This window comes from Malaya genurostris, chromosome 3 (genome assembly GCF_030247185.1).
Source record: "Malaya genurostris strain Urasoe2022 chromosome 3, Malgen_1.1, whole genome shotgun sequence".
In the NCBI taxonomy this organism is placed as follows: Eukaryota; Metazoa; Arthropoda; class Insecta; order Diptera; family Culicidae; genus Malaya; species Malaya genurostris.
The window spans coordinates 88878052-88905653 of record NC_080572.1 but is presented as its reverse complement, the minus strand read 5'-3'; the positions used below and the strand labels follow the sequence as shown (position 1 = coordinate 88905653).

The window sequence follows — 27602 nt, the reverse complement described above, 5'->3', positions numbered from 1 at the left end:
GCAATTATGTAATGAAAACCGCGAAAATGTGTTTCGTTGTGTGCAGAGTTTTTTAGGTGCTAAATATTTTAGTAATTTCTACAGGGTGAGCTATTTAAAGTGTAAGCATTGGGAAACCCAATTACTTTTGACAGAATTGTCAGATCGATAAGTACAGTATTGTTCAGTTTTACATTCAAAATAACTTTTCAACTGTGAAAACCAAACGTGCGTTTCGTTCGGCACATTTCACGTTAAACTAATGCGTTAATAAACAAAATGGTCGGTTCTATGCCACTGAAAACCTTCAATTAATTGAGGAACAGACTCCATACGACCAAAAAGTTGCAGTTTGGTGTGGTGTTTATGCGGATGTGGTGGTTGATCACTATTTTTGCCTTTCTCATATAGAAAGGTTATGCAATCACTTGAAAAACCGACTAGTGAAAATTGGCCCGGAGGGCCAAGTGTCATATACCATTCGACTCAGTTCATCGAGCTGAGCAATGTCTGTGTGTGTGTGTGTGTGTGTGTGTGTGTGTGTGTGTGTGTGTGTGTGTGTGTGTGTGTGTGTGTGTGTGTGTGTGTGTGTCAAATAATCTCACTAGGTTTTCTCGGAGATGGCTGAACCGATTTTGACAAACTAGGATTCAAATGAAAGGTCTCGTGGTCCCATACGGAATTCCTGAATTTTATCCGGATCCGACTTCCGGTTCCGAAATTATAGGGTAAAGTGTGTTCAATATTGTACACCGTCACTTAAACCGGCGAAGCAAAAAACGTGAAAATTTTTCTAAACTGGTCTCAAAACTACACAAATCGATAGTCATTATCAGTAGGCAACTAAACAAACCGATTCCGGCTATCCTGGTTCCTGGTATCCGGTTCCGGAAGTACCAGAAATAGTGGTCATATATACCAAATTGGATCTCACTCACTTTTCTCAGCGATGGTTTGACCGATTTCCACAAACTTAGATTCAAATGAAAGGTCTTCCGGTCCCATACGGAATTCCTGAATTTCATCCGGATCCGACTTCCGGTTCCGGAATTATAGGGTAAAGTGTGTTCAATATTGTACACCGTCACTTAAACCGGCGAAGAAAAAACGTGAAAATTTTTCTAAACTGGTCTCAGAACTACACAAATCGATAGTCATTATCAGTAGGCAACTAAACAAACCGATTCCGGCTATCCTGGTTCCCGGTATCCGGTTCCGGAAGTACCAGAAATAGTGGTCATATATACCAAATTGGATCTCACTCACTTTTCTCAGCGATTTTTTGACCGATTTCCACAAACTTAGATTCAAATGAAAGGTCTTCCGGTCCCATATGGAATTCCTGAATTTCATCCGGATCCGACTTCCGGTTCCTGAATGATAGGGTAAAGTGAGTTCAATATTGTACACCGTCACTTAAACCGTCGAAGCAAAAAACGTGAAAATTTTTCTAAACTGGTCTCAAAACTACACAAATCGATAGTCATTATCAGTAGGCAACTAAACAAACCGATTCCGGCTATCCTGGTTCCCGGTATCCGGTTCCGGAAGTACCAGAAATAGTGGTCATATATACCAAAATGGATCTCACTCACTTTTCTCAGCGCTGGTTTGACCGATTTCCACAAACTTAGAAAGGTCTTCCGGTCTATACGGAATTCCTGAATTTCATCCGGATCCGACTTCCGGTTCCGGAATTATAGGGTGCGTACTAGAAGAGTTTGTGTGTCATGTTAGTTGGTGGCCGTATGAACCGACTTCGATTATACCGGTTCTCGGGTTCCGGTGCCGGAAGTGCATATAATAGTGAACCCATTTCGTTCTCTTAAGGATGGCTTACGCAATCAAAGCATTGTTTTATTCTGTATGTTATGCATAAACAATCACTTGGTTTCTTTCAAAAATCGAAGAGAAAATTTTTGAATAGAATACCACAATATTATACGTAAATGAGAAAGGCATCATTACACCACTAGGTGGATTAAAAAATCGGTGGTGTGAAATCGCCGCCATATCGACCGATACATTAGCCAAAATGGTGGCAAACGTCGTGAAAAGGGCACATTTTGTGCTCAAGGCCAAAAGTGGCCATTTACGCGGTATCATTTTCAAAAAATAAAAATGTTTTTTTCATATATTTTGTTCAGAAACGAATGCTTTAAATGGCCCACCCTATACTTTGTGAACCCTAGCGGCTTCATATCGCAAGCAATATTCACAGAAATACAATAAATAAAAAATGGATGGGTAATATCAGAGACATAACCGGATGGCGTGAATACGAATATAATGGATTATTGAACAGACTACTGAACCTGTGCTCTGGACCCGAATCTGGAACCATGATTTTCGCTCGGCATTGAATTTAGATCCAGAGTCCTAACATTGAACGCTGGACCTGAATTCTGGTCAGCAACTGAATTTTAGTTACTCAATTCCGGTCACTTCTAGAAACCCTAAAATTTGATCCTGAACTTCTAGAATCTAGAAATCAATTTTAGACGTCCATTCTGGAGCTGAATTCGGAACCTGGACTCTGGAATGCATTTACAACTGAATTCAACAAATATAACTAAATTTTGAATTTGATTTCTGGTCCTGAATATCGGTCTTACTTTTCAGAGCTTCAGGTGTAGAACTCAGTTTCAAAATTCTGAAAATTTATTTCCGTAATTAAGTTCCATAGTTTGGGTCTAGAATCAAAATCCTGATCTCAGTTTCAGATTTCGGTTCTGAAATCTAGGCTCAGGTTCAAGTTCTGAAACTTCTAGAACTCTGGAACTCAATTCTGGGTATGAAAAAGATCTATTCCTGTATTCTGAAACTGAATTTCAGAACTGATTTTTAGAATTGGATTTTGGATTTGGATTCCGGTGTGAACTGAACAAATCAACTACGCATGCCAGAATGAAATAATTATCAAATTTTTCATATTTTACTTAGCAAACAGTTTTGAATACTTTAATTTCGAGTTATTTGTGGTTATTTTAAACTACTGATAATTCTATCACAATTTTCTGATCATATCTTCGGTGACATGAAGTAAAGAAGAAATTGATACTTTGAAAAAAAACAAGAGAAATTTACGATCTCCATTTGAAACTGAAATCGGGAACTGAATGATTGATTCTTGAACTGGATTCTATATATGTAACTGAATTCTTGATACTCGAAACTCTCCATAAATAAGCCGTCATCGCGAGTATAAAAAAAGGTAAACACTTGTAATGAGGTTTCCTTTATGATACTTGTTGTTACCATACATATCAGAGAACTTTAATTTTGAATTACTTATTGTTGTGTCGTACTACTGAAAATTTTATCATAAATTACTGATCATACTTCCGATGGAATGTAGCAAAAATTATGTTGATACGTTAAATACATCAAGAGATATTCTCCATCAAAAACTTATAACTCTCTAAGAAAGAAAATTTTGAAAAGGTTCCCCATAGCAAAGTAAGACGTATTCACGTCAAAATAAAAACAATAAATTAATAATAAAACCACTTCGAATATCAATTAATTAATCAAATTATTTAAATACATACATCGTAAAAAAAAGGAGACACATAGCAAGATACCCCCATCCTCTATCAAATCAATATCCCTAAAGTTACTCTACTCACCACTCATCGGTGTGGCCAAGTCGGAACTGTTTAAGCTGGTAGTCAACTGTTCCAGCTGGTGTGTGAAGTCTAACATGTGTTCTGAAATCTCGATGGAATTTTCCAAATCGGGAATGTCTTCCAGATCGTCTAACGGGGCAATGTCGGACACATTGTTCACCGACATGAGCGAAATGATGCTTTGCATATCTTCATCCGTTGCCTTTCCTTCCCGCAGAAACACACAACTGAGCGTCAGTTCCAGCTGAGCCGAAACGATTTTCTTCGAGACGGGCCTCAGTTCCAGGATGAACGTCTGTTGGGTGGATTCTATGCTGGCATATTTGCGCATGTTGATCGTTGCCGAAGCGAGCAGACGTTTTTTGCCCAACTGTGACACATCCTCCAGCACGAAGGTCCAGTCTTTATCCTCCAGCTCGTGCGTTCGGGTATCCTTGAACAATGTGACCGCTATCGTGTGGTTGTCCGGCATCGTCCAGGCCATCGTGCTGCTCACCGGGTTGACCAGGTCCGGTTCCCAGGCGAGTGGACTGGATACGACACGTCGCGATCGGCGGGTCCAAACGACGTGGAGACTGTGAGGGCGCCTGTCAATACAAAAAAAAAATCGAATTTAATATAATCAATAGGTTTTCTATTCACATTTCAATTGTTGATATTCAAACAATAAACACTTATATATTCAAAAGCGCTTGAAGGATTATTACTTAATGACTGACACAACAATAATATTGACAGTCTATTTGAGAGCATAGTGACTGTTGTTTTAATACATCTGAAATTATTCTATTTTTACCATCAACCGCACAATGGTTCAGAAGTTCAACCGCATAAGTCACAAGACTGGCGTTCGTTCATTGCCAAACTTCATTGTCATTACTTTACGTAGATTCACGTGTTCGAATATTGCGATTCGTTTCAAAGCAAGTGGAAAGAAAACAACATCAAACGAAAATTTAGGCAACGTGAAATGAATTTGCGTTCTAGACGCTGTGACTGATACGAAAAAAGAATACGAAACAAAACAGCAATCAAATCAGTAGAGCAAATAGCCGCAACAACGTAGACGTCAGGAAAGCTGGCAAAACAGTTTCATCAGTCTTCGAGTAGTCGAGTTAACCCTGTACCGACCCAAACTGAATGTGTTTGCCTTTGTCTTATAGAAAGGTATTAGAATTGCTGAAAAAAACTGACTATCGAACGGAGCCTTGAAGTCCCATAGTGTTATATATCAATCGACTCAGAGTGACAAGACCGGAAAATGCCTGTGTGTGTATGAATGTGTGTGCATCTTTAAACGATTATTTTTTCGCTTATTTTGTAGTAAAAATAGATATCAGCAATAAAAGTAAACTCAGAGTAGAAGAAAATCGATTTCAAATCGTTGAAAAGGTGGAGTAATTAAAATTTTCACTACCGATTTGACAACTCTTGCTGAAAGTATCATCTCTGAACAAAAGGCGCATCTACATTTCGCATTGTTTTTTTACCGCGCAATATTCTCAGAGATGGCTTTACCGACTTTAACAGACTTAGGCTCGTTTGAAGGCTACTTTTGGGCCACTGATCAATTTTGAAGATCAAATGACTGCGACTTCTGGTTCCAGAGATATGATGGTATAAGTGGCGTTACCGACAAAACACGTTGTGTTTTACTGCTCAAATATATATAATGATTCCAATATTTTGGGATCACCTCTAATTTCGAAAAGCGGTAGTGCCCAAAAGGGGAGCGGGTCATATCGCCGAAAGTCGTTTCGCCGAATGCCATTTCGCCGAAAGTCGTTTCGCCGAATAGGTCATTTCGCCGAAAGTCGTTTCGCCGAAAGGGTCATTTCGCCGAAAAGGTCATATCTCATGCATGTTATGTCTTCTGTATAATTAATGTGGCGCAGCCACATAACCGAAGCCAAGACTCGGCCAGCTGAGTCGGCCGCCGACCCGCCGTCTGAAGCGGCGGCCTCTTGCATACAAACCTGTAACCGCCTCGTTTGCCCGGTCTACTTAAAGCTATGTTTCTTTGCTTTAGTTAGGTCCGAACGAGCGGTAGCGAAGTCGGACAGCACATGAACCAAAACGATGTGGCGTAGCCGTATTAGACATCTTTCATTTTCACTTTATAAACGGAAAATACCACCTACATTTACCTGGTAGATACACCTATGCAATTGCTTTGATGCTTAGTAGCTAATAGTCAACAAGTTTTCTTGGGAACTACAATGGGTAGGTCAACAAAACGGGTGTTAACGCTATCATCTTTCGTTTATCTTTAATTTAAATCAATTCTAATTTCAAGACGTTTTCAGGATTCGGCGAAATGACCCTTTCGGCGAAATGTCATTCGGTGAAATAACCCTTTCGGCGAAATGACTTTCGCCGACTTTCTGGGACTGCAATTCTAAGACTTTTTTCATCAAACAAAATTTTTCGATGTACACTCCCACCTCTCCCCCTATAGTGATAGAAAAGTTATGCAATCACTTGAAAAATCGACTAGTAAAAATAGTGTGTCATGTACCATTCGACTCAGTTCATCGAGCAATGTATGTGTGTGTATCTATCAGATAATCTCACTGGGTTTTCTCGGAGATGGCTGAACCGATTTTGAAAAACTTAAATTCAAATGAAAGGTCTCATGGTCCCATACGGAATGCCTGAATTTTATTCGGATCTGATTTTCGATTCCTGAGTTATAGGGTAAAGTGTGTTGAATATTGAACACCGTCACTTAGGGATCAAGAGTAAACCAAGTTAACTTGTGTTGGTAATTTGTGAATTACGTACATTTTATTTGGTACGTCTGTCATAGATCTATGTATTCATATAACCAGTTTATCAAAGTGGCTTGCACGATTGAGTTTCAAACAATTTTTTTAGCATAAATTTAAACACAAATTCCGGCGCTTCTTTTCCTGATTTTTTGCTGATCGTACGGCCACCAGCTAACTTGACGTACAAACTCTACTAGTTTTTGATGTGGAACACATCTTTATTTTTTATATAGGGGTGCAAATCAGAAACTCAAGGAAAAATACACGTTGAAATGTGGTCAGGTTTTAAACACTTACAGCTCAGTCTATTTTGTATCAATTATTAAAATTATTTCATCATTTGATTGAAAATATTTCTAAGATTCGATTTCAATGTATCAAGTCGCGTATTTTCAATTATATATGAATGAAATTTGGATTAGTAGCAAGCTGTGTCCTATTTTGTCTGCTAAAAATCTCTGGCATACCGGATTTCCCTGCCATAGACGACGATTTTGAAGGAGTAAGCGATATATCAAAGGAAAAGCATCGCTCTGAGTGGTCAATCGATGCAAAAGCGAAGCTGTTGGAAGCACGCGAATCTATAAATAGAAGCTAAATTATAGCTAACGTTTCAATCCTACGCGTAGCATGCTAGAGGTAGGTTGTTGCTAGACAGCAAGGCAAAAAGTGCCATAAATCGATTTGAAGCTTTAATTGGTATGCTTTGATCTTGTGTAATGCAAGATCGGATGAAATTCCATGTTATGTCGTTTCACCTGAGATATTGACAACAACCCCAGGGTAATTTTTGAGCGCCTAAGATTAATTTCTAATTTATATAAGATGAACTCGATTGATAATGAGAAGAAGTTTATCGCTTGAACCGAAATCGCAGGATGGTAGAGAAACTTAACGCTATAAAAATAACTAGTTGCATACAAAACTTGAACACAAGCTTGGCAAAGAGAAGCTTAAATATCGAAATCCGTATCGCAAGAATGTAGAGTAACGGCTCCCTATTTCATCTGAGCTCCTATTTCCATCTCATCCCTTCACCTCATTACTTTCAACATGAATATTTTACAACGTACCTTAACCAAACGGTAGAATGTTTTAAAATGATTATTCAAGCTATTGTCACACTTTCTCATTGGAAGAAATGATTTCGGTGATCGTTTTTTTCATTTAAAACAAACTCACTTTTCAATTTAGGACACATTTTCGTCTCAAGATTTACAGTTCGTCATGTTCCTGAATATCTACTAATCGATTCGTCTCAAAACATGTTCACTATTTCGCACAATCACACTACTATTGAATGCTGGATGACTTCATAATTAGTAATGTTCACTTGCCACTTGTTTAGTTAACGATTAAAAACTTCAAAAATTTCCCGACAAGCAATAAAAATCTTCAAGAATATGAGATGAAAGTTTTTCACTTAGTTCACTTGATTGCGCTTTGTTTTCATCTCATTTCGTTTCGCAAAGTTGCCAAGTTTTCTCATAATGTTACACAATTTTTTTTTCATTCTTCAAATTATCATCAACAAGTATTTTTTTGGTATCTGTGCATTGATTTAAATCAGTATGCGAACGCAAAAATCTATACAATACAGATAAATCTGTATAAATGGCATCTCTGGTTCTGCATTTTGTTTTTAGGAGTGCTAATGCCTAAATAGTAACAATACTTTTTATTTTTGTTTTTTTAAGTTCTCCAAATTAACTGCGCAGTAAAATTTTAAATTTAAAACGAAAGGTGAGGAAAACGATCAAAAAAAAATTAAACGGCGAAATAACTCCAAACTGTTTCTAGAAATATCGTATGCTGTCTCATAGTTGGCATTAGGCTCTTTTTAAGGAAAATTTTGACATTTTGAACCTGAGAGTGTAATAGTGGAATATTTTGGCTATGAATGCTGTCGCCATTATTAATTTATGGCATGAATAAAGGACCAACGATAGGATGAATATAAAACTTTTGTGATGAAATTAGGAGCACAGTAGTGAACATTGCAGAAGCGTTTTAGCTGATCTTTTAAATATTGTTTTAATTTCCAAGGAATGTGAATTAATTCCCAATGTGAAGCGAAGCGAATTAAGCAGCAATATGAAAAAATCGTTGTGATTTTAGTGGCTAAATCAGAGTTTTAAGGCAACGTCCTTACAAATGAGATGAAATAGGGAGCCCTTACCCTTACCCCAAAGATATAATTGAATACATTTCGGGTATTGGTTTAATTTCGTCGGCTATAAAACAAATACAAATCTAGACAAACAATGTTCGATGTTGGTTCCTTATCAAGATCAATCTAAGCAGACTATCGTGCAACTGCGGATTCAAAAGTGTGACGATTGATTGAACTGTTTGATTGTAGATCATTAGAAATTTTGGTTGCCGTGTTCCACATCAATGGCTCGAACAACCCTATGGGGCTGATCCTTGTAGTTTTTTCACGAACAATGGTCAAAAAAAGGTACGAATCCCATAAAACTGTCTATAATTCTTCTAGTTTGCAGAGATTCTTAGTTTTTAGGCATAAAACTTAATTCGGCACTACTGACCTGAAAGGGTTAGGTCCGGCCGAAAAAAAAGAACAAAAGAATAGCTCGCCGTCGCAGCGTATGCGCTGATTGCCTTGTATCGATGTATGCGGCAAGCATTGCTTCGCGGGGCCCACAATAAGATGTTCACGTTCTCGCGAAATCAATTGCTTTGAGTCGAGACTGAGTAATCATCGGCCAAAAATAAATCTTGCTTCGGAAGCCAAATGAGAACGGGCAAAGTATTTACCATATAGCGCAGCAGCAGGGGCAGCCAGCAATGCGGGATGGGAGCAGGGAGCTCCATTTATCAACATTTATCGCTCGGCTCGGTTTGTGCGGGAATCCATGGAAGGGTGGTCCAAATGGTCCAATCGGACAGCGGAAAGCAAGTGTACCGAAGTACAGCTTGGAAGTGAAGTAAACAATTCCTTGACCTATCGATTGCATGTGCGTTCGCGTTCACTTCGTTCGCACCCGGTTCGCCTCGATTCCCGCTATCTCTTCCGCTTTGCATAGTAAATACGCTATGTAGCCACTCACACTTTCGGGAGGCAGCTGGACCGGATTCAGCTAGAGATGGGTTCCTGGTCAGAAAAAAAATTTAAGTCAAAATTTACTACCGTGTGCGGGGTTTTCTAACTTGTTCTGCATCGAGAGACTCGCGTGCAACAGCGAAGTTAGCTGCCAGTACTCATCGGTTTTGACGATGGAAAAATGTTATCTTTGATTGAATATTGAAAACGAAACGTAAGCGAGTGATGTGCACGCAAGCAGATCGAATCAGAGTCGGAGTTTCGAATGTCATTTTGAATACTGCAACATCAGGTACTCTGCATCAGACTGCTAGAAATGAGACTGTTCAATGTGGGCAATGCAGATCAATCCACAAAATGATGGCCAATAGGGTGGGGCATTATTTATTTATTTTCTCTCTCCACCAATCTTTTAATGTTTTTTTTGAGTCCCATAGGAACTATGCAAAATTTTGGCACAAATGGTGAAACTATATTTTCGCGCTCGGCAATTCAAAGTTTGTATAGAATTTAGTGTGGGGAAACTGTTTTTTGGCGGAAATACGTCTTACTTTACTATGGGGTACCTTTTCAAAAAGCAGACCTTAAGGATCAAGAGTAAACCAAGTTTCGTGGTGTTAGAAATTTGTATAATACATACTTCATGTTTGATACGTATACAACCCACACCACCAAAATGAAGATGGTACAATTTCTTGCACTTGCAATGAGAAGTATGGATATCAATTGATACAATCAAAGTTAATTTTTAAGCGATGAAGGTGAAGGTTATAAGTAACGATAGTCGTAGATCTTGTTCTGAAGAAAAAAGAATATAGTAGATTATTTCTTAGAAAAAATATTGATCAATTTTGCAATGTTGACCTTGGGCCAATAATATTATATTGCGCATTCTAGCATGTTGATGTAAGGCCCCTGCCCTGAATATATGATATACGAAATAACATTAAAAATCATTCCCGTTCCACACTATTCATTTAACTCTATCACAAGCGCAGTCAGTTATTTCATCGTTAAATTTGTATATAAACAGGTTCATGTATGATCTTACACCTGATGAAAAGCGTTCAGAATAATTTGACAAGAAAGGTGCAGCTATCAGCTGATAACTTCGGTGGTATGATACTTTTTTCCATTGTTTTTCACTAGCAGTTTTCAACAAAATGGAAAAGATTTCGTTCAAAGTTTCTACTTTTCTTTTTTTTTTTCATTAAAAAGATGTTTTTATTCAGGCCTATTTGTGTACAAGCTTTACGTGTCCGATTGAGCCGATTTTTTAAATAATTTTTTTTTATTGTATTGGATCTCGTTGGCACCCTTTTCTAGGGGGAAAGCAGTTTCCATCTCCCTCCTGCGAGGATTGAGGGGCAGTTTGTTCGCGGTTCGTCTTGTCATCCATTGCCACATCGATGGTATTGTTGTTGGTTTCATTGCTAGTTGCTGGAGATGAGCCTTGTTGTACATTGTGTGCTGTTGCTGGTTGGTTGGATGGTAATTTGTTCACTGCAGTTAAGGCACTTTGTTCTATAGGGGATACGTTGGATGGTTTCGTTGAAGTGGATGCTTCATTGTTGTTGGTGGTTGTCACGGGTGTACTGGGGTTGCTTGGGGTTGGTGTGAAGGAAGCACCATTGTCCTTTGGTGTAATTGTCTCCTTGTCCAGTTTATCACATGGCTTACCGTATTGAACAGCTTTTTGGCAATATTGACATGTGGCCAACTGATTGTCATTCTTGTATCCTGACCGAAAGTCACATAAGAAGGTATAGACCTCTTCAAGCACATGCGTAACAAACGTACGCCATTAAGAATACCGGCGAAAAAGTTCTTCCACTTTTCTTTTTCGATAGAGAATCTCTCCGTATTGGGACATAGTTTTGCTAATATAAGGATCGATGACACTTGAGGGAAGATCGTGCACACGCACTTCTATAACACCATCTTCCATATACACTGGAATGTTGTACTTAATGTTTTCGTGCTCCACATAGTGCATATTGTTATTGTCTTTTACGAATTGAATTACATCCAATTTTTTATAAAACTGGATGTAAACAACATTATTTGTCTTATTGCATTGAAGTAAATGCACACGTTTAACGTCAAGATGCATTTGCTTTTTAAGCAAACCTTCAAGTTCTCGTATCGAAGGTCGAATTTTGCACTGCCTGAAGTTAACAATAAATAATTAGTCGGTGTTGAACAGTCGTTCGCACCGCACGCATATAGCTCTTGGCTCCTGGAAATTTTTTTTGGCTACCTAGGGTTTCATTGATTCAAGGCTTCAGTCTTTTTCAAGACTACCTGAATCACTAATAGTCTTTTTAAATACTAACAATTTGTCAACCTTTCTCAAGGCTATACAAAGAGTGATATTCTAATATAATTAGTTTTTTTTTCAAAGCTAAAAAATTAATCAGCCTTTTTTAAGGCTACACGGAACGACCGAAATTAGCTCTGCGCCTAATTCGTATTACTGTTTTCGAATTAGTTGATTTTAACAACAAAATTTCCAAAATAACTATAAAATTAGTTAAAATTGAGAATTTATTTGCTGAAAAAAACTCTTATTTTTAGAGAATGTGTTTAGTTGGCGAATATTCTGGACACAAACCAGCAATATTTCAATCCAACACGAAATTCTCATTGACAACTAATTTTGTTTTTAAAATCAGAAAATTTGTTTCTATTCATCTATCACCTGTTTATTAGCCACAAAATTCATGAGAAGTATCAAAACAAAACAATCCATTAAAAAGCTAAAAGGGACAGTCTTGATGAAACTGAAATGTGTTACGATATATCCATATATAAATTTCTAAACGGTATGTAAAATTGACGTAAACTGTTAGTGGAAAGTGTATTTATTCAGATATTGTGCGCATTTGAAGCGATTGTGCGTAATAATGTTTTTACGAGGAACAGTGAATTGAGTTTCGAATGTTGCACTCTAATTGTACATGTCAAATGATGTTTTTTGTATCTTCCAACCTTCCGGGCCACGCCGTTCGATGTACTACTTGTATTCGGTTTTTATTTTCCGAGTGCTCAAAGTTTTCAGTGAGAGAGTCGATTTCGCGAAATCGAATGAAGAAAACAGCGATTTAGAAGCAAAATGTTCAAAAAAAAGTTTATGTTTCGCTTATGTCTTTTTCTCCAATACAACATCGTATTTATACCTGCCAATATAGAAAAGACAACCGCGACTAAAATTTTTTTCGGTAGTAGTGTGCCTAGGGATGTCGGAAATTTCGAATTACTCGATTATTCGATAATCGAGTATAATTTTGAAACTAATCGATTGAAATTTATTCGATTATCTGGGTTATTAAGCGATTACTCGATTATTCATTCGATTATTACTATGGGATTTTTTTAATTATTCGATTAGCTCAATAATCGAATATTAGTTTTAAGCTATTCGATTAAATATTACTCGATTATCAGGGTTATTAATCGATTACTCGATTAATCGATCGATATTACGACATCCCTAAGTGTGCCATCCAGGGGCTAGTAGTCATTACGGTGTTAGCGTTATTTCGGCGACAGAGCGCCATATAGCTGCAAATTGCAGAAACCAATTCAACCATTTATGTTGGGTAAAAACAACGTTTTATTTCTCTAATTCAACTAAAAAATTAATTGAATGGATATGAAGTGTGCCTTAGCTAAGAAATGACAATTGGTGAATTCAACTAAAAAAATAGCCATTTCAATAAATATTTTATTATTATCAAGGAAATTTGGTTTTTAAAAATCTAAATTAGCAAAAGTAAGATTTTTTTAGTTGTCTCAAAAAATAACTAACGAAAATCAGAAAATCAACTAATTTTTTCGCCAAAATGCTGATCTCGGTCTTTCCGTGTAGCTATTCAAAAAACTATTTTTCGAACTAATCAGTCTTTATAAGGACTACCACAAAATCAGTCTTTATCAAGACTTTTCCAAACTAGGAGTCTAATCGAAGACTAATTTAGCCTAGTTAATTTAATTTCAAATTTCATTCATTTCAAAAATGCCTGCGTCCAACCGGAAAGGCAACCATCCCAAGGCTAAAAATAATTCAATACGTAATAAATCACAATCCGTTATTCAACATTTTTCTAATAACATTCACGATCTTATAGAATCTGAATGTAAAAATAAAAGACAACGGACGGATTTCTCTTCCGTTAATTCTATGCCGTCTAACAATATTTACGAGATGCTTCCTGAATCCGATTGTAGCGACATAGAAGAAAATTCTTCAAAAATTCCCAAAATGGACGCTTGTCGTTCTGGGAAGAAACAACAATCTATGCCACCAGTGACGGTGATGATTTCCGACTTCAAAGCATTCCGTACTGAGCTTTCTACTTTTCTCCCGGAAGTAAAAGTCTCATTTCAAATCGGACGAAGAGAAGAATGTCGAGTTTTGATTGATGGATTGGAAGAATACGAACGTCTTATTCGATATTTGTCCGAGAAACTTCATAAATTTTATTCATATGATATAAAATCAGACAGACCCTTCAAGGCTGTCTTGAAAGGTTTATCAAATGATCAAAGTACCGATGAAATTAAAAATGAACTAAAAAAATTGCTTGGTTTTGCCCCTTCCCAAGTAATACTTATGAAAAAAAAGAGCGAATGGTACTTCTAAACCACGCTCTGGAATTTCCCATGAACTTTACCTAATACACTTCAATCGAAGTGATGTAAACAATTTGAAAACTTTAGAAAAAGTACGTTTCATTTCCCACAATAAAATTCATTGGGAACATAATAAACGGCATAATCGTATTGCAAACTTAACGCAATGTCGTCGTTGCCAAGGCTTCGGTCATGGAACCAAAAATTGTCATATGGATATACGGTGTTTGAATTGTGGTAAATCGCATTCGAAAGACGATTGTCCAACGAATGAAACCACTGATAAATTTTCATGTTCAAATTGCAATGGAAATCATAAATCCAATTATTTGAAATGTCCTGTCAGGGAAAAAATTTTAAACGCTCGTTCGCTAAGACGACAAGTCAAATCAACGACCTTAAATTTACAGAACATACCTGAAAATAAAAAAAAAAAAACGTTACTAATGCCACGCCTAATTCTTCCAAGGCACTTATTTCTTCAAATTTAAAACAAAAAACAAGTCCGCCTTCCAATTCGTCTTCTAACGAAAACAATTTATTGACAGGTAGATCGACCTCGTCGTAATCTTCTTCTAATGACAGTTACGCTTTGGTAACAGGTAGACAATTAATTCTTCTACTGTAAACAATCAAACACAGGAACGCCTTCCTGTTCATCTTCTAACGAAAACAATTTATTAATAGGAAGATCGGCCAAGTCATCTTCTTCTAATGGCAGTTACATTAGCGTAACAGGTAGACATCTACCTACCAATATTCCTTCAATGCCGTTCGCTTCTTTAAACGAAGTCGATTTAGGCGATATATCGGAAAATAAAATGATCTACCTACTAGATCTACTTTTTCAAATGATCATCCGAATGGGTTCGACTTCATCACTTGTTGAAGCATTTCAAGTGAGATGGCAATTTGCAAATAATATTATAATGAATTTGAAATTTAACAGTGATGTTAAATAATTATTTGAATATTTTAAATTGGAATGCTCGATCATAAAGTAAGTGATCGAGTGAAGATGAATTTTATAATTTTCTCAAAGTTCACAAAATTCATATTGCCATTGTGACAAAAACTTTTCTTAAAACAAATGTCATATTGAAAAGTAATCCACATTATGTGGTTCATCGATTTGACAGATTTACTGGAATGGGTGGTGGAGTTGCCATTTTTGTCCAACGGCAAATTAAACATCGAATTTTACTTTCTTTCAATACTAAAGTTATTGAAAGCTTGGGAATCGAAGTTGAAACCATTCATGGAATTTATTTCATCGCTGGAGCATATTTACCATTAGAATGCACCGGTGAACAATTAAATTTCTTTAAAGGCGATTTGCAAAATCTCACAAGATTTCGATCGAAAATTTTCTTAATATGGGACTTAAATGCAAAGCATGTCCAGTGGAATTGTAGGCAAAATAACAGTAATAGTAAAATACTTCATAATTAACTCTCAGCTGGTTATTTCACAGTTCTTCATCCCAGTAATCCGACTTGTTTCTCTTCCATGAAAAACCCGTCTACAATTGATCTGGTTCTAACAGATCAAAGTCACATTTGTAGTGAACCGATTACACATGCTGACTTTGACTCAGATCATCTTCCTGTAACATCCAGACTTTCCAACGAAGCTATAATTAATCCAATTAGTTCTATTTTCAACTATCATAGAGCTAATTGGTTGGATTACAGATCTCACATTGAAAATCATGTGGATCATGAAACTATCTTAGAAAATTCTGCGGACATCGACACAGCAATTGATAATTTGAATCATTATATTATCGAAGCTAGAGATCATTCAGTTCCCAAAGCTCAAACTAAATTAAATTCTCCTATCATCGATGACAATCTTCAACTGCTCATTCGGTTGAAGAATGTTCGTCGACGACAATATCAACGTTCTCGTGATCCTGCTTTGAAAAACATAGTTAAGGATTTACAAAAGGAAATTAAACATAGATTTACTCTTTTGCGAGATGAAAATTTCGCTAAAAAAGTTGAACAAATTAAACCATATTTTAAACCTTTCTGGAAACTTTCTAAGGTTCTTAAGAAACCTCAGAAACCAATTCCTGCTCTCAAGGAAGGAAATCAAATACTTCTTACAAATGACGAAAAAGCTCAAAAACTTGCTCAGCAGTTCGAGAGTGTCCACAATTTTAATTTGAACGTTGTGAGTTCTATTGAAAATGAAGTCTCACTGAAATTTGATCATATTTCAACCCAAGTGTTATCACAAGATGACATTATTGAGACGAATTTTGACGAAATTAAATCAATTATTAAGAAACTCAAAAACATTAAGGCTCCTGGTAATGATGGAATTTTTAATATTCTTATTAAAAATCTTCCCGATGTTGCCTTGAGACTCCTGGTTAAAATTTTCAACAAGTGTTTTTCATTAGCTTACTTCCCAAAAAGATGGAAAAACGCTAAAGTAATTCCTATCCTAAAACCTGATAAAAACCCAGCAGAAACATCAAGTTATCGCCCAATTAGCCTACTTTCTTCTATCAGTAAACTTTTTGAAAAAATTATCTTGTTGAGAATGATGACTCATATAAATGAGAATTCAATTTTTTTACCAGAGCAGTTTGGATTTCGTCATGAACATTCAACTACTCATCAACTTGTCAGAGTAACGAACATGATAAAATCAAATAAATCTTCTGGGTTATCCACTGGAGTTGCTCTTCTAGACATAGAAAAAGCATTCGACAGTGTTTGGCACAAAGGTTTAATAGCAAAAATGTCTGATTTCCAGTTTCCTATTTATTTGATCAAAATGATTCAAAATTATTTAATTGATTGTACTCTTCAGGTTAGCTATCGGAATTGTAAATCTGAATTGCTACCCGTACGAGCCGGTGTTCCGCAGGGTTCGAGCGTAGCTCCAATTTTGTATAATATTTTCACTTCTGATCTTCCAAACCTACCCGTTGGTTGTCAGAAATCGCTATTCTGTGACGACACAAGTCTGTTAGCCACAGGTAGAAATCTAAGAGTAATCTGATTTGTGAAGCTGACTTCTGAACCGAAGTTTGAATTTTTGAATTGAATTTCCGAATTTAAGGGCTGAGGCCAGTGTGTTTTAGAGCGTTTTAGAGGGCTATTTTCACGCTTCAAAGTTGATTTTCTCAGAAACGGTGACGAATATAAAAAAAACCCTACTGACAATGTCTTAGAAAATTAGCTTAGATGATTCTGTGAAAATTTCAGAATGACTTTAGCGGTCGGGAAAGTCATTTTTTCTGAAGGAAGAATTGCATAGCTGCAAACGCCGTCTTTCAACTTGTTCATTGAATAGCTCGCCTTCAAAAGCATGGATCAAAAATCTATTCTGACAATGTCTAGATAATTTAATTTAGATGCGATTAGTGCATAAAAACATATATGTTGTCGCGATAAAAATGAAGTAAAAGTTATTTTTGTTAAGGTAAGTCGATTTCTATGGCGGCGCCATTTTAGTTTCCTGATAACGTACCGAAACATGAGAGAGAAACAAATCGGCTCAAAAAGGCTGCCAAACAAGCGGTAGCTTTATTGGATTTTATGTGATGTAGTCAAACTCGTAACCGAAAATATCAAAACTTTCTTGGCAGCCTTGGCCACATCGAGAATCATTTTGCACATTTGCGAGAGAGCATGGAGAGAAATGTAATACGCACAGCGAGCCACGTGGTTTTACGCGACCTACTGGCCTCAACCCCTAATTCCTGAATTCAGTTTTAGAATTTAATTGCTATACTCTGTTCCAGAATTCACTTCCAGATTTCAGGATCAGAATTCAAGTTCAGAATTCAGTTCTAGAACTAAATTCGGAACCTGGAATTCTTGATCTAAATTTCTTAAACTGAATTTTGGAGCTGGATATCGAACCTGAACTCTGAGTCCGTGTCAGGTTACGAATTAGGTTCTAGAATTCAGTTCTAGCTAAGATCTGGAATCCTGGTCCAGAAGGTTCCATTAGGTTTCGGCGTAGAAAAATAAATGATCCTAACCAATCTATGCCGTTTTCTTAAAAATAAAAGGTTGTGTACGAGACCCGACCGATCATGATGACATTAAAAATGCAATTTTCAAACTTACTCGTCAAAAAATTTTAATTACAAGAAACCTAAATAGCCTTTCTGATGTCTCTCATATTCTCATACATAAATGTGTGGCCCTCTTCAAAATAATTTTCTTTGATTTTTGAAAAATTGATTTGTCCATAAACTAGTATAACCTACAGATTGAAGCAGTACTCAGATCGGTTAGGCCATCTCTGAGAAAACGAAGTGAGTTCCACTATTGCAGGTACTTACGAAACCGGAAGCCGGTTCGAGAGAAGGGACTGGGATCCATTTTTGAGCCTATGGCTACAATCTTCGGTCGTTAATCGAAAACCGGGAACCAGGAAGGCCGAAATTAATTTGTCTAACCGTCTACTGACTATGGCTACCGATTGGAATAGTTTTTAGGTGAGTTATATATTAATAATCTTTACCCTGTAATGCCGGAACCGAAACTCGGATTCGGACGAAATTCAAGAATTCAATATGGGACCAAAAGCCCTTTTATTTGAACCTAAGTTTGTGTAAATCGGTCAAGCCATCGCTGAGAAAAGTGAGTGGGATCCGTTTTGGAATATATGACTACTATTTCCGGTGCTTCAGGATTCGGAAATCGGGAACCAGGATAGCCGGTATCAGCCGGAGCCGGAATTTGTTTGGTTGTCTACTGATAATGGTTACCGATTGGAGTAGTTTCGAGGCCAGCAAACACTTTAAACACTTTACCTTATAATTCCGGAACCGGAAGTCGGATCGAAATGAAACTTAAGAAGTTTGTATGAAGGAATTATACCTTTCATTGGAATCTGTGAGAATCGGATCAGCCGTCTCTAAGAAATGTTAGGGCCGAAACCGGAATTGGGATTCAAATAAAATTCGGGAAATTCGTATGGGGCTACAAGTTCTAAGTTCATGAAATTCGGTTCAGTCATCTCCGAGAAAAGTGAGTGCAAAAAAGGCGGGTGGGTAATGTCATAGACATAACTGGATGTCGTGAATACGAAAACAACTGACATGTTCCTTAACACTTCCGAATATCAATTAGTTGATAAATTGTGCACAAATCTAATCAAAGTGTTCTAGATTTGCACTAAACTTAGGATATTTATCTTCGATTTGCGAAGAAGAAATCCTAATAGTTCTTAAGAAAACTTTTAGAGCCATTAGAACCGCTGATTTTGTGTGATGCTCTCCACCGTTAACCTCTTTTCGTTGTTTTTTCACCAATGCGAACGACTAGCAGCTGTGACGTAATCGCTCTTGTCGAAAGCGAAACTAGCTTTGCAAACGACACACAATACATTTGCTCGCAGTGGCGATAGAATCCATAATGATCCAATTTTTGTTAAGAGGCTTTTTTTACGTGATTTCGTTTGTAGCTTTTTCACTAATGGGCGGTCCTAACGGTTATAAAAATAGCCGCACACAGAATTTTAATGTCGATTATTTCATTTCGGATTTGCATTTCATTGAAAGAAACTATTAGGATGCTGTACGGGATTCATTCCTACCTTTCAGAATTGTGGAACTCACCCCAATATTAAGCACTGTTCGGAACATTTTTCTCGAGCAAGCAGATATTTTGTTCTCTTCCTCAGAACGCGTTCTGATTGGTTGGTGTTGACATGGGTCAAATGAGACAGGTTTTTTAATAGTGTACTATTGAAATACTTTTTTTGTTTCAATTATAGAGGCTTTAACATTAATGTCGCTCCCATCACGCTGTACCCGTCCTCCTATTGAAATACTTCAATGCTGTTGCTATACACGTTTAAGTTGAAAAAATTCGATTCTATTGGTAGTTAGATTATATAAATCCGATCACAGATCACTGAGCTATGAGCTTTAAAAATACGAGAAATCAAACGCGCCTTATGAATTATACTCTTTGATACTCGTTTATACCAAACATTTCAGAAAAGGTTTAATTTTGAATTATTTGAGATTATGTCACACAACTGAAAATTTTATCATAAAATTGGGAACATATTTCCGATGGTATGTAGTAAAAATTATGTTGATTCGTTAGATACAACAATAGATATTCACGATCAAAAACTTATCACTCTCTCAGAGGGTAAATTTTGAAAAGGAGCCCCTTAGTAATGTAAGTCGTATTCACGACAAAAGTTTTACATACATTTTGCGTACTCGGCGAAACTAAGTAGAATAGTAAACGACACTCGATCCTCCCGGTTTCGGTTCAAGAGTCGATTTTCACAGTGATTGCATTAATCTTTCTATATGAGCAAGACAAAAAGGTGGGTGGGTAATGTCACAGACATAACTGGAGAACGTGAATACGAATAAAACGGACACTTTCGAATATAAATACTAGTTCTCGTAGTATTAGTTGATTGTGTGAATTTTGTAACTTGTTCTGCTTCGTTTTTAGCATTGTAACGGTGCATCTATAATAAAGTACGACTGATTGGTGTCAAATATATTCTACCATACAATTAAATAATACGGAACAAACGAGAGTAACAAAATACCAGAATTTTATAGCAGTTTTTTTTGTTGATTTACACACAGTATTTAGGAACCCAAACTGAATTCAAAAGCTTAATCCGAAATATGGAACAGGCTCAGAATTCATACGGGAAATTATGGTTTAGGATTCAGATAAAGAATCCACAAGTTCTCACACTGAATTCTGAACTCAAAATCCGAAACTGTATAGAGAAATTGAATTTAGTTCCAGAATTGAAGTTTCGAATTTACTTCCAGTGTGCAGTTTCTGAATTTGAGAAAAGAAAACTCAAACTGAATTTAGTAATAAAACCCACAAACTGATTTCAAGAATTGCATTCAAATTTCAAGTTCAGAGCTCAGATTCAACATTTAGTTCCCGAATCCAGATCTAAAATCAATTATCCTGAAACTAGTTCCAGAAATTGAAATCCTAAATTAAAGTTATGGATTCAACGTAGTTTCTAAATCAACATAAAACACTTTTGGAACCTTGAATTTGACCTCCTGTTTCAACCGATGCGTAGCGTACGAATATTTCCCTAGATCAGTGGTTCCCGAACTTTTCTGGTCGAATGTCCATTTTGAATATAATATTCGTTCTACAGCCCACCAAGTAGAAAAAAAAATTAAAATTTTCCGGCAATTTGAACCACAAGGTTCCACAGAGAAAATAAAGACAAAAATTTAGTTTTGGGGATAAAGATGTGAATGATTGTGTGTGTATTACTTTTGTTAGTATTTGGTTCTATGATAGTTACGGAAACTCGCTAGTCCTCTCATTCAATAATAATTGAGCGATATCTAGATCTGTATTCTGGTCCTGAACGCTGGATCTGGTTATTTAACAAGGTTTCTGGATCAGAATACTGAATCTGAACCTGGATTCTGGACTGAGATTCTTTATCTGGGCATGGATGAACTTGAAGCAGAATTCAATACTTGGATTCGGAACATGAATCTGGATTCTAGACCTGGACCGAGATTGTGAACCTGAACTCCTGATGGAGACCTTAATCCAGATTCCGAACCTGAATTCGAAACATAGGCTTGGACTTGGATACCTAGACAACCGATGTGAGTTCCGTTGCTGGATTCTTGATAAGTATTTTGCTCTTTGACTGTGAATTTGGACTGGAGTTCTCTAGGATTCCTCAATTCTAAACTTGAAAGTCAGGTTCAATGACAGGGATTCTAAACCTAGAACAGGATTCTGATCCCCAGGGCCCGACGAGTTTTCTGGATCTAAATACGGAATCTGGACATGGATTTTGAACCAGAATTCTGACAGAAAAATTCTGAATCTGAAACAGATATCTGCACTTGGATTCTGAACATGAATTTTGGATTCAAAACCTAAACATAGTTTCTTGATTTGAACTACTGGCGTAGATTTTGAGTCTGAATCTGGAGCAGTATTCTGGACCTGGATTTCGAATTCTGAACAAGATTTTTTACTTTGATAATTTGACATGCACCAGAATCGTGAACCTCGATTCAGGAACTGAACTCTGGGCTTGATTTCTAGGTCCAAGTTTTGAAGGCTTATTAAGGACTTGAATTCTGGATCTACATAATACCTGCATTTTGAATAAAGATTCTTGGAATCAGAACCGGGACCTGAAATGAGTAACTTGACCTAACCTCTGAATATGAATTTAAGATCTGAGTGTAGAATCTTCATTCTGAAAATAAATTCGGGACTTAGTCTCAACTCTTGATCTATGGATATGCATTCTGAACTTGGACCCAGATTCTGGATCAAAATTCTTGACTGAGTTTTTATCTGAACCTGGATTCTGAAAAATAATTCAAAACTTGGATCTTGTGTTGGATCCTGAAACTAGATCCTGAATCTTAACTCTTCACCTGAATTCTGACACTAGTTTCAGAACATGGACCTGGATTCCTCAGCGGACATCGGGATCCGATTTCTGGGCCTGAATTTTGGAATTTTTAAACATGGACCCGGACTTCAGATTTGGACATGAATTCTTATCCCATACCTAGATTCTGTATCTGAATTCCTCGAGAAATTTTGGATCTGAACCTAAATTCTGATCCGAGAAGCAGGATTCTGGACCTTAATTCTGTATTTGAACAAAATTTGGGACTCGAATTCTGAGTTTGGACCTAATGAATCTAATTCGGAATTCTGAACCTGAATTTTCTTGCTGTTTTTTGCATGGATTCAATTTGGAAAAAAATGCATTACATTTACTGGATTGTATTTCGCCATGATATACCTTAGGATCAAAAGAGAACCGAAATTTTCATTTTAAAATTCCCGCGCTTGTCCAATCGGTAAACTTTTATTCTCTCAACGTTGGCAACACTTTTATACACATTCTGTCAAATTTTGACGCATATCGTACGATTAGTATTTGTTTGGCGTCTATACAAAGAAGTTGAACAATTTTCGTGTGGCGATTTTTATAATGGATGAAAATTTAGAACATCGTGCGTGCATCAAATTTTGTGTTGCAAATGGATTTAAGTGTTCCGAAACGTTGAAAATGTTAGAAAAGGCCTTTGGTGAATCGTGTCTAGGAAAAACACAGGCATACAAGTGGTATAAACGCTTCAAAGGTGGTCGTAGAAGCTTGGATCATGATGAGATCCCTGGCCGCCCAACAACATCTGTTACTGGAGAAAACATTGAATCGGCGAAGCAAATCGTGTTGCAAAATCGTTCTGTACCGATTAGAGAGATTGCTGTGTTGTTGGACATCTCTTATGGATCAGCCGAACACATTTTAACTGATGTTTTGGGTTTGAAACGCGTCGGCTTTGAAAAAGCTGAATTTCATTCAAAAACAGCTTTGGTTGTGTCGCAGTTTTTGGCCAAAAACTCAACCAAGCACCGTACTCTCCAGATATGGCCCCGTGTGACTTTTTCCTCTTCCCCAGACTCCAATTGCCATTGCGGGGAACGCGTTTTGAGACCATAGAGACCATAAAAGAGAATTCGCTGCGTGAACTAAAGGCCATACCTTCGGCGGTCTATAAAACTTGTATGGAAAATTGGATCAAGCGTTGGCATGCATGTATTGCCGCAGGAGGAGAGTACTTTGAAGGCGATAATAAAGAAATTTATTAAAAATTGAAATTTTGCATTTTTTAATAAAATTCCGGTTTCTTTTTGATCATAAGGTATTATTGAACAGTTGTCAGTCACATTTACTGAGGGCCTATCGACACGAGTTTTTTTTTTTTTTTTGAACGATTGTCATATTATGTGGGATTTAACGTGAACAATTTTGTTCACGACTTGTTCATGCAAAATAACATATTAGATTTTCATACCAATGCACAAGGCTGCCTTCATTTCAAGGTACCTCCACATGGCGATCTTCCATTATCAGATTTTTCACAGCATCGATGTTTTCTGGCAAAACAACTGATTTTAGACGACCTTCTTCAAATTCATCGGCAAGCGACCTACAACTACGATTGAATTCGTTATTCAGGTTTTTTACAGTCCCATTGGATGGTGTTGCACTGCCAAAAGTCGAGCTAAGTTGATTGAAACACTCTTGTCTTGATAATCCACGACTGAAATCGTAATGAATCATTGTAGGAAAAGGTTCACGATTCAATTCCGCTATTTCGAGCCACCAATGACTTTTTAGCAAAATTTGAATGAATTATTTTAACTTTCAGTTCAAATTTGACAATCGAGCTATTGTTGTCAAAAATAACTCTACCCGAAAGTATGATTATTTTTGACAGCTCGATAGTTTTCTTTCGGCACTGGAACAAAATCTTGCAAAGAATTCTAATTTTAGATCCTAAAGATATTTTATACTTTCACTTTGTGACTTCAATGCACACTTAAAATGAATAAATTGAGTTCAATAGAGTGCTGCTTTAATGTTTTATCCACTCAGAAGCTATTTCTAATATACAACACAGTTGCGGTCCAGGAATTACGTATCGTCTTTATCTTTACATCTCCAATCTTCACATTTCCCTCGTAAATAAAAGATATATAACTTTTCAACCAAATCCTGAAGACCAAGCGTCATGCAGTTTACCTAGATTGAAAAATTCTTATTCATCCTTAACTAACCAGTTTCAGAAAATTGATCAAATTATAAGTGAACACTCGGACAATTTTGATAACAGCAGTAGGACCTAAAAATTTGAACTGTCAGCCAAGGACTGTTTCTTACATAACTTTAGGTAAAATTCGAGTCGCCTCGAATTCGAAGATTTTTGAGTAAACTCGGTTTATCCTATTAAAGCCAATGGAAGTCACAAACAAAAGAACCTTTGAACATACACGCATTGCAGTCTACCAAAAGGTAAGGCATTTTTTAAAACCACTCTATATTTAATATAGTTGAAGAAAATACAAAAAAAAAACATCCCTGCGGTTGGAAACATTTAACAGTATCAAAACACGTTCACCACCCTATCCCACCAGCTTACGTTATACCCGAAACTGCTCCGGACATGTAGCTTAACCAAAAATAACAACCTACCATTTGGCAGTGGTTTCCATCTGCAGTTCATGGTAGGACACGGTGAAGGAAAACTTGGCCGCTCGCTTGTTGACACGCTGCAGTCGCTTCCAAACGCTTCCCATTGTTTACTTATGTTTTTTTCTCCTCCTCTACCTCTCGACCCGTTAGTTTCGTTTCCTCTGTTTTGGTAAGCCTGTTCACTTTCGAATCAGAGCGACACTCCTCCAGGCGGTGTACTTTGCTCCTCCGCAGCGGGCAATACTTGGAACCAACTACAGCAAAACGACTTAATTCACGCCCTTATGATGATAAGAATCTCCCGTTGCTTCTTCCGTTCACAGTTTAGCACACTTCCACTTCCACGGGAGCTGTTTATTTGTATAGTAGCACAGCACAACACGTCAATTATAATTTGCAACTTATATTTTCATCACTCCGCGCGGATCGCTCATGCTCAACCACAAAAGGACACCACCATTCAATGGCAACACAATTGTATATCAAACTTTTCCGATATCTCCAGCCCAATCCGTTGACAGCGAAAATGAAACCGATGACTACGATGACGATTTGTGTTTGCGTTCAAGGTTGAAAATCATTTTTTCACTGTTGTTTTTTCGTCTGTTGAATAGGATTATCACTTTTCAGGAAGTCTGAAATCATCATCTTTCTCGAGTCAAGGCCCTGCATGGAGTATTTGTTTTGCAAGATTACATTTTCCACGATTGATATTTACGCGTTGTCAAGAGTTGTATCGAACAAAACACTTTTCACATATACAATTTGGCTGCCCAAAGCAGAATCAATGGGAAATTAGTTTTCTAAAGAATAGGAAATTATTCTCCACAGAACCGCTGCGAATACTTCCACTGCTGGATGGAGCTGCACAAAAAATACTGTAATGAAATTTTGACAGTTCTGATTATGAATGGAGAGCAAAGAGAGTGAAGAGAGAATGACCATTGTACCGGTTCATTTCGAGGGGTGAATGAATGTGAATCCCGCCTAACTACCGCTGTACCCACGATGCCCACTTGTACGCGGCGGCAGGCCAGCCAATTCTGCCTAAATTCCGGCAAAAGTCTGCCAACAATGCAACAACCGTTTCCGGTAGAGAATTTCGCCTAGCGGTTATTAACAGTTCTGTTGGATTCTTGCCATACAAAATTGGCAGAGCCGTTTTGAATCGATTCTACTTTTTTAGCGTCTTGGTTTTATTTTTTCAATAAAAAGACATATGAAAGGCAATAATTTATTGCCCTTCACATATACTAATTATGGAAAATGTTATTGCCAATAACATTGCTTTCTCACTGCCAAACATACCCATATTTCAATCTCATTTACCTCGTACGGTATGGAATTATCTAAAGGACAAACGATGATATTTGATTTGTTTCTCAATTAGAGAACCGATTAGTTCACTTACAATTCATCGTCTTTCTTAAAAAAGTATATCCGAGTAGTTATTAAACAGTATGCAGGTCGTCATACACTGAAGTCTTTTTATGCGAGTTTACGTACCGCATAAAAAACCGCAAAACTCTGAACATATTTGCATAAAAAATCCACATAACTCTAAAACTTCACATAACTCTGAAAATTCGCATAAAAAACGCATAAGAAGAGCGCATAGAATACTATCATATATAATACTGTGGTATTCTTCAAAATAATTTTCATCGATTCTTAAAAGAATAACCGAAATCGATTTGTTTGACCGTATACTGATAAAAACTTTCAATTGGAAAAGATTTAAGGTCAATTTAGATTTTTTTAAAGGTGATGGTATACAATTTTTAACACACTTTACTCTATATTTCCGGATCCGGAAGTCGGATCCGCATAAAACTCAGGAATTACGTATGGGACCATAGAACCTTTTATTTGAACCTAAGTTTGTGAAAATCGGTCGCGCCATCTATGAGAAAACTTAGAACACATATTTTTTTGCACATTTTACCGGAAGTCGGATCCAAATAATATTCAGGAATTTTTCATGGAACCACAAGACCTTTCATTTGAATCTAAGTTTGTGAAAATAGGTTGAGCCATCTCCGAGAAAAGTTAGTGCAAAAAAACGTTACATACACACATACGCACATACACACACAGACATTTTGCGTACACGATGAACTGAGTCGAATGGTATATGACACTCGGCCCTCCGGGCCTCGGTTCAAAAGTCGGTTTTCACAGTGATTGCATAACCTTTCTATATAAGAAAGTCAAAAATAATCATAATAAACAGTAACTATGGCGAACTAGTTTTTACTATTCAGCGTGGCTAGTTCTATAGAAAATTCGTTAAAGTACACTGTCATTCTGACAGTGTATCACGATAGTGTACCTCAGGATGTAAAATGTGCCTTTGAAAATTTGTCGAAGCATTCCGTATTATAATTTGTATTTGGTCATAGGTTCTTTACAGCTGCACGTAAAATGCTTCCTTCTCGCCATCGTTTCTCGTCTTATGTGGGCAGTGCACGTTGATGATGCTGTAATTGACGAAACGACGTTTGA

General features: G+C 37.0%; 1 protein-coding gene across 4 annotated transcripts in view; it reads right to left on the bottom strand.

Annotated features, from left to right (window-relative positions):
- Nucleotides 1–25961, bottom strand: part of LOC131435012 (EH domain-binding protein 1) — a 44427-nt gene extending 18466 nt beyond the window's left edge. For all 4 annotated transcript variants that reach the window (XM_058602455.1, XM_058602457.1, XM_058602458.1 and 1 more), the window contains exons 1-2: nucleotides 25098–25961; nucleotides 3609–4195 (exon numbers count right to left, since the gene is read on the bottom strand). In XM_058602455.1, the coding sequence (XP_058458438.1) occupies nucleotides 3609–4195; nucleotides 25098–25201 (691 nt within the window). In that variant the 5' untranslated portion in view covers nucleotides 25202–25961. The remainder of the gene's footprint in view (nucleotides 1–3608; nucleotides 4196–25097) is intronic.
- Nucleotides 25962–27602: the final 1641 nt, after the last annotated feature.